This window comes from Lipotes vexillifer, unplaced genomic scaffold, assembly GCF_000442215.2.
Source record: "Lipotes vexillifer unplaced genomic scaffold, Lipotes_vexillifer_v1.1 scaffold1272, whole genome shotgun sequence".
NCBI lineage: Eukaryota > Metazoa > Chordata > Mammalia > Artiodactyla > Lipotidae > Lipotes > Lipotes vexillifer.
In genome coordinates, this window is record NW_006779909.1 from 2853142 (window position 1) to 2866420 (window position 13279).

Below are 13279 nucleotides of genomic sequence, written 5' to 3' on the forward strand. Positions count from 1 at the left end.
GAGGTGTCCACCGTGCCGTTGGGAGGTGCCAAGGCAGGCCCAGGACCCTGGCAGCCACTCTCAGACAGCTCTTTTCCTCTCCAACCATGTAGAAATTCCAGAAGTTGACGACCCCCAGCGCCGATCTGAGCACGCGGGGCAAGCTTGGGGCAGGCCCACGGACGGTGATGGTTAATGACTGTGACGCCAAACTCAAGGGTGATGGGACCATTGCAGCTATCACAGAGAAGGAGACGCACTTCTGAGCGCCCCTGCCACCTTGATGCCTCTTCTGCTCCTCGCCCGCCCCGTCCCCGCCGTCCCCGCCGTCCCCGCCCTGTGTACAAATGAATACCTGAACCACGTATTTCACCTAATGGTAGAGGCTTGCTCGTTTTGCACAGGATTTATTAACAAGTTAATTTTAAGGTGGCCGCACGCACTCTGGTTTCAAGTCACATCCCCTCCTCGCCCCCCAGTTGCCACGTGAGTAACAATATGAAGAGATAACCCTGTACAGGGACTAGAATCATCCTCTTGTGCTAGGACGCTTTTAACCAGCATTTTCTAGGGGTTAGGAAGTTGTATCATAGGGTCAGACTTTTATACTCGGGCTGTGGGGCAGGTGGGCGGGAGCAATGCCTGTCCCCCTCCGTCAGCCTTTGAACCGACCGGTTCGTGCCCCACCTTTGTCCCTGACCGCGCATCTGCCCTTCCTCCGCACTGCCATGCGTCCCCTTCAGCCCCTCCCTTTCCCATCCCCAGCTTCCTAGAGGTGGGTTTGCAGACAGCAGGGCTGTGTCAGAGAAGTCCCAGCAGACTCAGGACTCCTGGGTGGCAGGCCCACCTCTTCCCTGGTCCCACCGGGTGCTCTGGGGCACTTCCCTCTCCTCTCGGGCCTCAGCTTCTGCGTGTCCCCAGTGGGGCGGGCCGGATCAGGTGACCTCTGAGGTTCTGCCCACCGGGCTTCATCTCTTGGGGATGCTCTGCGTGCCTCCTTGGCTTGCAGACCTGCTGTTGATCTTGGGTTCTTCTGAAGACTTGCAGGTGGGCAGTCCCTCACCCCTCACCCCCTTATTTAAAGTCAAGTTTATCATGGAAACGTTGTGGTTTGATTTCATCCATGAGCATTCCCATCCTCGAGACCAGCCAGGTCCCCGGCCCTGTGGCAGGGCTCCTCCTGGCCATCTGCTCGCACCCTCCGCTCTGCCTCTCTGTCCTCAACAGGGCTGGCTGGAGTTACCTGCGCGCTGGTTCTCAGGCCCAGGCAGCAGCCTCTATTCTGCTTGCGGCTGTCTGTCCTGCCACTGCCCCCACCGGGATCTGCATTGTAGGACCTTCCAGCAGCCTCCAGGGAGGGAGCTATGGTCGGGCCTGGAGCCTGGTTTCCTCCTCCATCCCCTTCTTTGTCCCCCTGCCTCGTTCGGTCCCTCTAGCTGTCGCCCTTGCCCTCCTCCCTCTCCTGCCATCCTGTGACCTCCAATCCCTCCCCATCCCTTCCTGTCACCAGCAGAAGCCTGGAATTTTCACAAGGCTTCTTCCCTACCTTTTTCCCAGGAGCCAACCCACCTGCCTCCCTGGCCAGGGAGCTGAGAAGCCTCAGCCTCACTGATGGGGAGATGGGGGCTCCCACCCGTGCCTCGGTACAGCCCTAGGGTCTGGGGAGGTGGCTGGTGCTGCGCCAGGCCTCCCTGGCTGACCCCTCTCTTCTTTAATTGGATTTGACGGCAAGCCTCTGCCTTGGATCCAGAGTTATTTGGGGACAGGGAAGGTGCATTCTTTATCCTTTTCCTTTATGTTCCCTATCTTATTCGGTGGAAATGCGAGTTTCCTCCAAACAGAGGATTTAGTTTCCTGTAATAAACCTGCGTGTTTGATTGGCCCAAATGCCCAGCTTCTCTGCCCCGGCCAGCCCCCATCTGAAGCCCGCGTTTGCTAAGAGGGACGCCAAGCGCCCCCCCAGGCAAGTCGGGATGAGCTCTCTGCTCCGGTGGACCCAGGAGATGGATGCAGGAAGACCGGGGCTCCGGCTGAGCCCCCGCCTGTGTCCATCGTCGTCTGCTTTTCTCCCAACAGGTCGGGGAGGGGGTCTCCCCACTGCTGCTGCTACCGGTTCTCCACCAACCACTGTCACCAGTGCACAGCCCCACGGCCTAGCTGGGGACAAGCTGCATTGTACTTGTGGCACTTAACACTTCACTTACTTCACGGGACTCATGGTGCAGGTCGGAGGGAGGGTTTTTGTTCTTTGCTTTTTGTAATTTCCTACTAGTATTTGGGTAACTTTGGGGGGCGGGGAGGGAAATGCGGGGGCAGGCGAAACGTCATTGCAGTGACTTTTTTGATATTCATTAGAAACAATACATCCTTTCTGAAATATTTACAGTATTATTAAAAAATGAAAAAGGTTGTACTGTTTTGCATAATGAACGTTTTTATTGGGTATTCAAAGGGTACACGATTGTCAGCTTACTCATTTTTAAAAATTAAAGAAGTGAACAAACTCTCTGTGGCTGTTCCTGGCAGAGTGGTATTCATCGGGTGGTTCTTCCTGTTTTATTACTTCCGTGATATTCCTGCCAAACCATCTTGGCATTTGGAGGTTGCTGTTTCAACTGGGGATTACAAGTTAGAAACACCCAGGGCTGTTTCAGGAGCCCACACTGCCTTTCATGTGATGCCCATGCACTGAATGTCTACTGTGTGCTAAGTGCTTTACAAAATTTCTCTCTTTAATCCTACCACAACCCCACTTTGTTTGTCTGTTACTTCCCCTGCTTTACAGACAGGGGAAATTGAGGCACAGAGAGGTCAAGCCATTTTCCCAGAGCCTCACAGCTAGTAAATAGCTGGACCAGAAAGAGAAGTCAGCTCTGTCTGAACCCAAAGCCCAGTCCCCTTATCACTACGCCTTACTCTCCCTCATTCTACAAGACCCAGAGAAGGCGAGAGCCACCCTGTGATGGCAGCAACGGTTGCCACGGTGTCTGAAAGTATATTGTGTTAGGCAGTGATCAGCAGCAAGACACAAAGAGGCTGCATCGTGGAAGTGTGGGTCTCCCTCATTCCCAGGAAATCTGATTTGCAGACTCCCGAGTTTACAGAATTGGTAACTTGTGGCATTAATTCACCCAGTAGACCTTGCAGGCTTCAGTGTGTCTAGCAACCCCTGCTGGCCAAGTGTGACTCTGCAGCCTAGCTCTATTAGGTGCTGCAATTAACCAGAGGAGAGGGGAGGCCTAAGATATTTTTCTCTGGGGTGAGGGAGGGGATCAGCCACCAAATAGCTGGCACTTTTGGCTGAGAACTGCAAATTCTGGAAAATAGGGTCATGTATTCGGTAGGTTTTACTGAGCATGCACCATGCTCCTTGCCTGGACCCAGGACTAGGGGTATTGAGAAAAGTGGAACAGCCCCTTGTCTTGAGTGTCCCTGCCCTTCCTAGTCAAGAGGAGAGGTGCCCACACTCCTCTGGACAGGGGCAAGTGCATGGGGAGAAGCTGCTCTGTCTTCCCCAGTCTTCACCAGCCAGCTTGAGCTCTGCAGTGTGGCCCTGGGCAAGTGTGCCCACTTCTCCGGGCCTTGGATTGGCCACTAGTAGAAAGGTGAAGAAAATGTGACCTAGAGAGGAAATATAGCTGACTCAAGATGCCCCTAGAAGTCCTCTGCCCTCCCGTCTCATACTCAGCCCCCTGCACCCTCTCAGGCTGTGAAAAATCGAATGAGCCCTTGGCCGGGTCACCTCATGACCCGCTAGGGAGCAGAGTCAGTCTTTGTTGCCAACTCTTGGCCTTCTCTGTCTCTCACTTTTGAATAAGGTCCACTTCGCGAAGGATACTGAGAGGAGCCACACAGGCACTGCCCTCAGAGCTTCAGGCTAGCTGGACTGTCAGGACCACCCCCACGAGAAACTCCAGGGCAGAACGTGCCAGGGACAAGTGCTCAGGGAGTGCCAAGGGCAGGATCAGAGCAGTTTATTGAGCACCTACTATGTTCCAGGGGTCATGCCTGCATTACCTCATCAGAGCCTCACAACAAACCGAACAGGTAAGTGTTATCCCATTTTTTTATATAAAAGAACTAATGTTTAGAGACCATAAATAATTTGCCAAAAAATGATACCGGATATACCTCCTGGAAATTGGAGGAGCTGAGTAGGACTGAGGTTTGCTGGGTGTGCCTAGAGCCCACATACCAAAGCACTTAACCAAGGACTGGAGACTTGAGTTGCACCTTGAGGGATGGGAAGACTTTGCCAGGCAGGGAAGTGCATTTGAGATGGGGGAACAGCCTGAGCAAAGGCAGAGGCAGAAAAATGTCTTTGGGGAAACATGGTGAAAGCCATGGTTTACTCTCATAACTCATCATGCAACTTCACCTGCTGTGCGGCTGCGGTGAGCCCTCCCCCGTTTCTCAGAGTAAGGGGTTTGGGTAACACCAACATCAGTGCAGGTCCTGACACAGAGCAGATGCTTCCTGGGGCAGGGGCTTCGATGAATAAACACTCAGCTTGCCTGAGAGTGGGGAGCTATGGGAAAGGGAATGAATAGGCACTGAAGACTTACCTGGTGCTGGAAACCATGCTGGCTCCCCTATAGGTAGCACCTTGCCCTCGTTCCCCGTGCGGGTTGGCATGGTGGTCACCTCTACCAGTGAGCAATGGGCTCAGAGAAGTCGATTTGGCTGCCCCAGGTCCCAGAACTGGATAGCTGCAGAGCTATGGTAACAGGCCTGGGTTCTCCGGCTCCAAGGCTCATGCACTTTCCATAGACCACCTTTGGAAGGCACTGAGTGCCGCCATGAGCACTGATGGACCATTCATGGCCATGGGGAACCGGATGGTAGTGGAGGCCGTGTGGGAAAGATCTGAGGGTCTTCAGGAGCCTTGAAACACCTCAGGTGACACTAGGGACCTTTAGAAGTCTCCATAGTTTCCCAGAAATGATATCCTGCCACGGGGGTTCACTGAGAGGGATAAGGGGACGTTTGGGGCCAGTGAGGTTTTGATAGTGGAAGGGACCATTGGGACCCCTGGAGACCTAAAAGACAAGTTAGGGGGTACTAGGAATCCAGTAGAATTATGTGGAGCCATCAGTAAGTGATGGAGCCCTTTGGGAGCTAGGAGGGGTTGAGGGTACTGGATGGTACCCGTACTCACGTATATAGGGGACCGCTGGGGAAAATGGAGAATCATCAGAGAGTATGTCAGAGTTACTGAGGGCCATCAAGAGTTATAAAAATATCAGGGCCCTTGGTCATTACTGCGGGGCTATGGAGCCATCCAGAGTTCTAGGGGGCACTTGGGGTCACCTTGTGGTAAGCGTGTTTCTGGAGAGCACCCTGCAGGATGCAGCCTTGAGGAAAGGGGAGGAGGGGAGCTCAGAAATGCTTTCCGGGGGCAGGGCAAGGCAGTGAATCTGACATGAATGTGAGTGAAGGCAGGGGGCTGCCCGGCAGTGATGGGGAGGCCCAGCCTGAACTGCAAACCACGGGAGGCGGTGGGCAAGGAGGGCCTGGGCTGAGGACTCCGCGACCTTGACCTTGAGAGAGTGGCGCAGGCTTTGCTCTTCCAGAGAGACTCCCCCACCCCCCACCTAGGTGTGTCAGACTAATTCTAGCCAACACTTGGCTTTTCTTATTCTCCCAGGAATCTTCTCTGCCTTCCTTTTGAGTATCTTCCCAAAGCGAACCATTTCTAGAGTGAGAAGACGCTCATAGCCTGGTCTGAACAGGAGCTTGGGCCCAACCAAAGGGTGACTTAGGAGAAGCCCAGCAGAGGGTCTGGGCCTGATCTGTGGGTCCCCGTGAGCAGACAGTGGGGAGAGGGGTCAGAGGAGACAGCAGAGCAAAGGCAAGTGTCATTTACTGATCGCTGAGAGTATCATTTATTCAGCACCTCCCATGCACCTGGGATAGGGTCAGGTATTTCCCATTAGCCTCAAAACTACCCTGCAACTGCGATTCATTCCGACTTCACAGTTGTGGAAACAAACTCAAGTAAGTGGGGGAACTTGCCCAGCATCACACAGACTGAGCTGGAATTCAAAGCCAAGTCTATCAAACCCAGAGTCCTTGGTTTTTTCTGTATACCAGGCGGCTATTGGGTGGCCTGGGGCTCCCACAAGGAAGAACGTGCTGGGGGACCTCCCTCCCCTGATCACTGCCCTCCTCCCCGGAGTCCTGGGCTCAGACGGGCTCTGGTGGCAGCAAATCAGCCACCAGGTGGCGCTGCTGCTAAACCCAGCCCCCGTCCCTGGGATACAGGCTCTGACCAGTGAGGTCAGAACTGGAGCAGAGACTGGAACTCTAGACTAGAGGGTCCAGAGGCTCCAGATGAGGGACCAAGAGGCTGCCCTTGACAGAAGGGCACGATTCACCCTTCTCACCCCGCCCCATCCTGAGCTGTGTCTGCAGTGCTACCGCAACACCCGGATGCCCCTGCCTTCATTTCTCAACAGCCTCACTCACTGGCTGTGTGGCCTTAGGCAAATGACTTCACCTCTCTGATGTCAGTTTCCTCATCTGTGCAACTGGACAGAATAAGCCCCTCTGTCAGGGACACTGAGGGGCTTAAAGGAGACAATGGTGTGCGCCTAAAGTGTCTGGCACATGGAGAGAATGTGCTTCTTGTTACGTGTAGCTCTGCTCAGGATGCTGGAGTCAGGAGACCTGCATCCTGGTTCTGAACTTGCTCTGTGCCTTGGACAAAGTCATTTCGCCTCCCTGGGCCTCAGTTTCCTCATCTGTAAAATGGTGCTAATCACAGGAATGTTCTCTTTTGGTTATTCTAAGGATTAAATGAGATAGCGGCTATATGGCATTTGTTTTATAGAGCGCCCAATAAACAGGAAAGGTGTTAAAAATATGAAAATTTCCAGGGGAGTGTGGATAGGTGAATATGAAAATGATGATAAAATATGAGTAGCACAGGGAAGCTTCTCAGGGATGGACCTGACGTGGGACAGACTGTGGGTTTGCTCTGACCATGTACTAGCAATTACAGAGGCCCCGCCACTAGGCCCTGCCTTGGTACCTGCCCAGCCTCCCTGTAGTCCCTACCTTGCTCCGTCTGCCCTGGTGTCCTGCCCCAAACCCATTTGGACACAAAAATATAGCACACAGATGAGAAGGCCAGACACTGAGATGTAGATGATGATTATCTCTGGGTGATATGTTTTGGGCTGACTTTAATTTTCTCCTTTCTTTCTATACCATCTAATTTTTTCCTTAACAAAGAACATCTATTGCTTTTATATTCCAAAAAATAAAATCAATAAAGCTATTTTTAAAAATCCTCTCCTCACCACTGGGAGGTTGGTTACAAATACAGGCCTGCAGGGAATGGAAAATGATTCTCATATGGTTGGAAGAAATGGCAAGAGAGAGAAGGGGAGGATGTTGCCACTGCATACGTTCCTCAACCTTGGCTCCAGCCTCTGCTGAGTCCTCTGGGCGCCCGGTGAGCTAAGCCTCAGGAGGAGGGAGAAGCAAATGGGGCAGGACCCCTCCTCTGCGCCACATAATTCTCCGAACATTTATGGACGTGCCAGCGGCTTCAAGCTTGTCACAGGGAACTTGTCTATAGTGAGCTTCTCACAGCTGTTTGAGGGGAGAAGGAAACACACAAGCAAGGAAGCCACTCTTCGTTGAGGGCTGACTGTGTGCTAATTACTGCCGCCCTTTTATCTCAGCAGACCTGCCCTCCCCACACACACCCCCTGAGGGAGCTGGGATTATTAACCCAATTTACAGATGAAGAAACTAAGGTCCGTGCTTGTATATTTGCTTTCTGAACAGCTCCTTTTGGGGGTCCACTGGGGCATCTCAAACTCAAGTTTCCCAGTTGAATTCATCTCCTCTAACCCCACACCCACCAGTCTGTTCCTCCTGGCTCAATAAATGACACCACCATCCAACCACTTCATTCAGCAAATATTGGTTGAGGACCCACAATGACTCTGCCCTCACGGAGCTTACATTCTAGTGGGAGGACAAGACAATGAATATTTTTTAGTTGAAGTATGGTTGATTTACAGTGTTTCAAGTGTACGGCAAAGAGATTCAATTTTATACATATTTGTAAAACTGAATCATATATATATATGATTCATATATACATTTTTTTCAGATTCTTTTCCATTATAGGTTATTACAAGATGACTGAATATTTTAAAGAGTAAAAATATACAGTATAGAAGATGATAAATAATGGGGCCAGAAATAAAGTGGGGAAGAGGTATAGGGAGGGCCAGGGAGTACGGAGTTGTGTTGGAATTTTTAAAATAGGATGGTCAGGGAAGTGGGGGAGGGAGAAGGGCGGGGGAGCCTGTGGCTGTCTGGGGAAGAGCATTCCAGGCAGAGGAAACAGCATGTGCAACGGCCCTGGGGTGAGGGCTTATCTGCACTGTTCCCAGAGCAGCTAAGAGGCCAGGATGGCTGAAGCAAGGGAGACAAGGGGAGCGTGTAGAAAGGAGGTGAGAGGGGGGTGGGCAGATCACCAGCTGGGAGGCTGGTGTAGATGTGAGATAAGAAGCTACAGGAGGGTTTTGAGAAGAAGAGAAACGTAATCTGATTTCTGCTGTAACAGACTGCTGTGGGAGGCTTGGGTGGAGGCAGGGAGACCAGTGAGGAGGCTGTTGTCATCCAGGCAAGAGATCTTGGGGGTTGGACTGGAGAGAGAGGGCAGATGTTGTCAGATTGTGGCCATAGTTTGAAGGTAGGATTTCCTGGGGGGTTGGAAGTGGGTGTGAGGGGAATCAAGGATGCCCGGCGTTGGGCCAGCTCGTCAACTGAGAATCCTTCTCACTCCCCACTTTCCACCAATCAGCCAATCTCCCCAGTCCTCTTCCTTGGTACCTCTCAAATTCACACACTCCTCCACTCCAGCCACTGCTGGACTATCCGCCCTCACCTGGGCTGCTGCTGTGGCTTCCTGCCTGGCCTGCACCGCCCCTCCCCGGTGCATTCTCTGCTTGTGATCAGGCCCTTCACACCTGTCAGTGCCCCTGACTGACCGGAGCACTTCCCACCTCACTCAGCACCAGCTGTCAGGGAGCTTTCCTTCTGCCTGAGAGTTACTACCCCAAAGGGAAATCAGGGGGTGCCAGCACCAACAGAGAGGGGGAATGATGCTGGGTCACCAAAAACCCCAAAAGTGCATACCCCAGCCACACCTAACCACCAGGCCAGTTCCATAACCAAGCGTCATTCAGAGGGGTGGAGAATGGCAGCCCCAGAGCTAGCAGGGAAGGCTTCCTGGAGGCGGTGGTGGGGACTGGGCCCTTGAAGAAGTCCAGAGCTTAGTGATTTCAACTGGGGGCTCTGGCATCCACAGATGTGGTTTGAATGCTGGCTCCACCACTTACACCATCTGGGTGACCTCAAGCAAGTCTCTTTGCCTCTCTGAGCTTCAATCTGCCTCATCTGCAAATTGGAACCAATGATCCCCAGGCTTTGTGATTTTTGCAAGACCTGAGAGCTCCATTAGGGTGTTCGCTTAACTTAGGGTAAGGTCTCCTAGGGTCTGATGGTCCCCCATAAAAGGAACAGGCTCAAGCTCCGGAGTCAGACAGACTGGATTCCCATCCCAGCTCAGCCACTTACTAGCCCAGTGACCCACAGTGAAGCCACCACCTCTCTGAGCCTCCACCCCCTCTCCTGCAAAAGGGAGCCCACCTCTCACCAAAAAAGCAGCTGTCTGTGCACCCCGCGCATAGTAGGTGCCCAGCCACAGTGCTAGAGAGTTTGGACTTCACCCTGGAGGCAGCTGGACCCACTGCCTGAGTGCTCCCCCCGCCTTCCTGGGCGGGGGCAGCTGCAGCCCCCACTGGAGTGTTTTTATCCCCAAGCCGCAGTGGGCTCCGCAGAGCTCGGCAGAGTCCCTGCGCACGGACAAAGAGCTGTTGTTCCCGCAGATCTAAAATTGCCTCCCTCTGATTGCCGCTATACAAACCCAGGCGGCTGCTCGCTTCCCCCATCCAGTTGGGTCTATTTCAAGAACACGCTGATTAGCGCTGATTGCGCCTTGATTATGGCGAGCGCATAGCCCAGCCTCCTCCCCAGGCTCCGCGGGGAGTCCATGCTCCTGCTCCGACCGTGGCCCCGCGGCATCCAGGGGCCCACGAGGGGTGCAGCATAGCCAGGCTGGGGTCCTCGCTCTGCCTCCACCGCCTGTGGGACTTGGGGAGGTCACCTCCCCCCTCTCCAGCCTCTATTCCCTCCATGGCAAAATTCTGTGCTCAAGCAGGCAAGGAAGAGAATAGTGCCTATAGGGAAGTGTGGCTTCAACGGTGGGCTTTCAGACATTGTGATTGCGATTGTCATGAGCAGAAGGAACATAGTTTTGGCCAGGGGGAGACTTCAAAGCACCCCATCTCTCTGTGTGTCTGTGTCTGTCTGTCTGTCTCTCTTTCTGTCTCACACACACGCGCGCGCGCACACACACACACACACACACACAAACTCACTCCCACCTGTACTTGAGGCTGCCCTTGGTACAGTGGAATGAACTTTAATAACCAGAGCTTCCCTTAACTGAGCACGTGCTAGGCACATAGGGCACACTATCTCGTGTGCAAACGCCTCAGTCATCTTTTGAGGCATCTATTTCATGTCCTGTGCAGGTGAGGTTCCTGAGGCTCCCAGAGGTGATGTAACTTGCCCATACCACCCAACCAGGGAATGGTGAAATCTGGATTTGAACCAAGGTCGCTGTGAGGGCGAAGCCTGTGCTTCCCAGCTCCCCAGAGCCTGCCCAGGGCTCTGGGCCAGGGTTAAGGGAAACCATGAAGAGGAAGAATAGATCAGACATCTGATGCTAGTTGTCTCTACTATACTAGTCCTCTGTGATCCTGGAAAAGCATTTTTCCCCTTCAGGGGCCTGTTTCTTCCTCCGTAAAATGGGGAATCGACTCAGGGCATCCCAAATTCTAGCCATTGCCCATGATGAATGGACTGATTCTTGGAATAATCTGAAAGTACCTTTTAAAAATGTAGATTCTGGACCCAGTCATTAGAGATCTGAAATCAGTAGGCCTGGATGGGCCCAGGAAGCAGTGTTTTAAGACACTACAGGTGTGGGTCAGTTGTTCTGTCTGACAGCAGTCAACTCTGCCCCAGACTCCTCAGGCCCACGCCCCAGCCCCATCCATCCACAGGACCTGTCTGTTCTCTAAAATGGGCCTCCAATCCATCTGGTTCTTTGCGCCCCCCACTACTCCCAGCCCCCAGCCCAAGCTCCCATCACCATGTGCACAAAGCACTGCAGCAGCCTCCTCCCTGGACTCCCTGCTGCCCCTCTGGCCCCTCTGACCCACCTTCTACACTGCAGGTTGAAGGATCTTCTTAAAATGCAAATCCAAACACCAGCACCACCTCCTAGCCTAAAGCATAAATGGCTCCTTGTTGCTCCAGGCACAAAGACTGAAGCCCACGCTTTGGTCTGCACGTCCCTGCAGGGACTGGCACCTGCTCCCCCACCCCCAGCCTCATTTTACATCACCAGCCCCCAGTCCCTCCCCGCAATGCCCAGGTCTTCTTTCAGATTTCACAGTTTGACCCACTGTGTGAGTCAAAGGTCCACCAGAGGGCCTTTGCATCGCTGTTTCTTCTTCTTAGAGCACCTCCTCTCCAGTCTTTTTCCAGTTAACTCCCGCCCATTCATTAGATGGAACTAAGCCTCACTTCCTGGGAGTATCCTGGGAGAGACTGCGCTGCCCCCGGGGGGCTAGTAAACTCCCGGTGCAGGGAGGAGTGCAAGATGATTCTGAGTATCCACTTGGGAGGAGGTCACAGAGGGGATGTCTGCTTTGGGTCTGAGCCCTAGATCCCTCTCCCTACCTGCGAGAGCCTGTGTGCCTCTAGGACAAGGGAGCCCTGCCCTCCTGGGGTGTGGGGAGCGAGGCGGCAGTGGAGACCTGGCCCTGGTCCTCAGAATCCTAAGCGAAGGCCTGTTGGCAGCAGCGGGGGCTCCAGAGCTCTGGCAAAGAGACTGGAATTCTCATTCTACTTCCCACTTGGTCCCTGGGTCCTGGGCAGCTCTGGGGAGTGGAACACTCTGACTCCTGGTTGGCAGCCCTTCCAGCCCCGAGAGGTTTCCGAGGAGCGTGGAGATGAGCTCGCGCGTCTCCTCTCTGCTACCCTGAGGCCCCCTCTCTCTCCAGCATCCCGCAGCCTTTCACCTACCCCCTTCTTCTCTTCGGTATCCCTCCTCCCTCCCCCTCTCCCATAGGCTTTCGCCTCTCCTTCTGCCTCCTGTCCCCTCCCCATCATTTTACACCCCTCTTTGTCTGAAGACCTCGTCCCAGGTTCTCTCTCTGCAGATCCCCTCCCCCGACCCTGCTCCCATCTGTGTATGAGACCAAGGACCTCTGTCCATCCTGCCCAGGGTCCTAGGGAGTGCTGCAAGTGCCAGGCCAGGCCAGGCTGGGCCCCAATGTCACAAACCTGAGAAGGGAGACACGAGTCCCAAGTCTTCCCCTGATGTCCTAAGAACCCGCCTGACACACAGTGGTGCTTGGGAACTGTAAGATGGCTAGAGACTGACCTTGGTCCCAGGCTTGACCTCTGGGCAGGGGAATGAACATCTGAGCCACTCTCTGAGTTTCTACATAGGTCCTCAGAGGGAGAAGGGTCTGGAGGGTTAAGAATCATAAGGCACCTTCACATCCATCATCTTTGTAACCCTCCCTCTGTGCCTCGGCCGGGTTGGGATGAGTCACCCCTGTGTTATACATGAAGAAACCCATCTCAGGAAGGTGAGGCCACAAGCCCCAGGTCTACAGTTGGTCTAGCAAGGCCAGGCCTTGAGCTCAGCTGCATGGCCCCTGGAGAACTGTCTCCCTCCATTACCTGGTCCTGAACCCCAGCTCTGGGGACCATCACGGGGCTACTTTGGGGTCTGCAAGGCCCATGCCTGGGGTGTGGGAGATAGGCAGAATGTTTGCTCAGATTCCAGGATTCTGCAAACCCCTCCCAGTTTCCCACCCCCTGTTGCTAGGCAACAGCTGCTCAAGGCTGAGGGGACAAGCAGAGGTTGAGTAGAGGGAGGCTGAGCAGCTGGCTCTGTCCTTCACAAAGGGTCTGGTGGAAGCCGCTCCCAGGCCAGACCCAGTGAGAACCTGAGCCTCAGAGATGTGCAGGGACTTACCCAAGACCACTAGAAATGAGGGTTAACTCATCCTAGCACCAAAACGCCAGAGCTGGCAGGACCCTTAGAAAGTCTGCTCTTAAAGAACATGCTTGCTATAACCCTCAATGCCTGAGCCAGGGCAGACATTGCTAGTGGATCACCGTACTCCTT

General features: G+C 53.7%; 1 protein-coding gene across 1 annotated transcript in view; it reads left to right on the forward strand.

Moving 5' to 3' along the window:
• The window catches only part of SLC6A11 (solute carrier family 6 member 11), a 120996-nt gene extending 120751 nt beyond the window's left edge, over positions 1–245 (forward strand). Inside the window, exon 14 of the mRNA XM_007453051.1 lies at positions 93–245. Within this exon, the coding sequence (XP_007453113.1) occupies positions 93–245 (153 nt within the window). The remainder of the gene's footprint in view (positions 1–92) is intronic.
• The last annotated feature ends 13034 nt before the right edge of the window (positions 246–13279 follow it).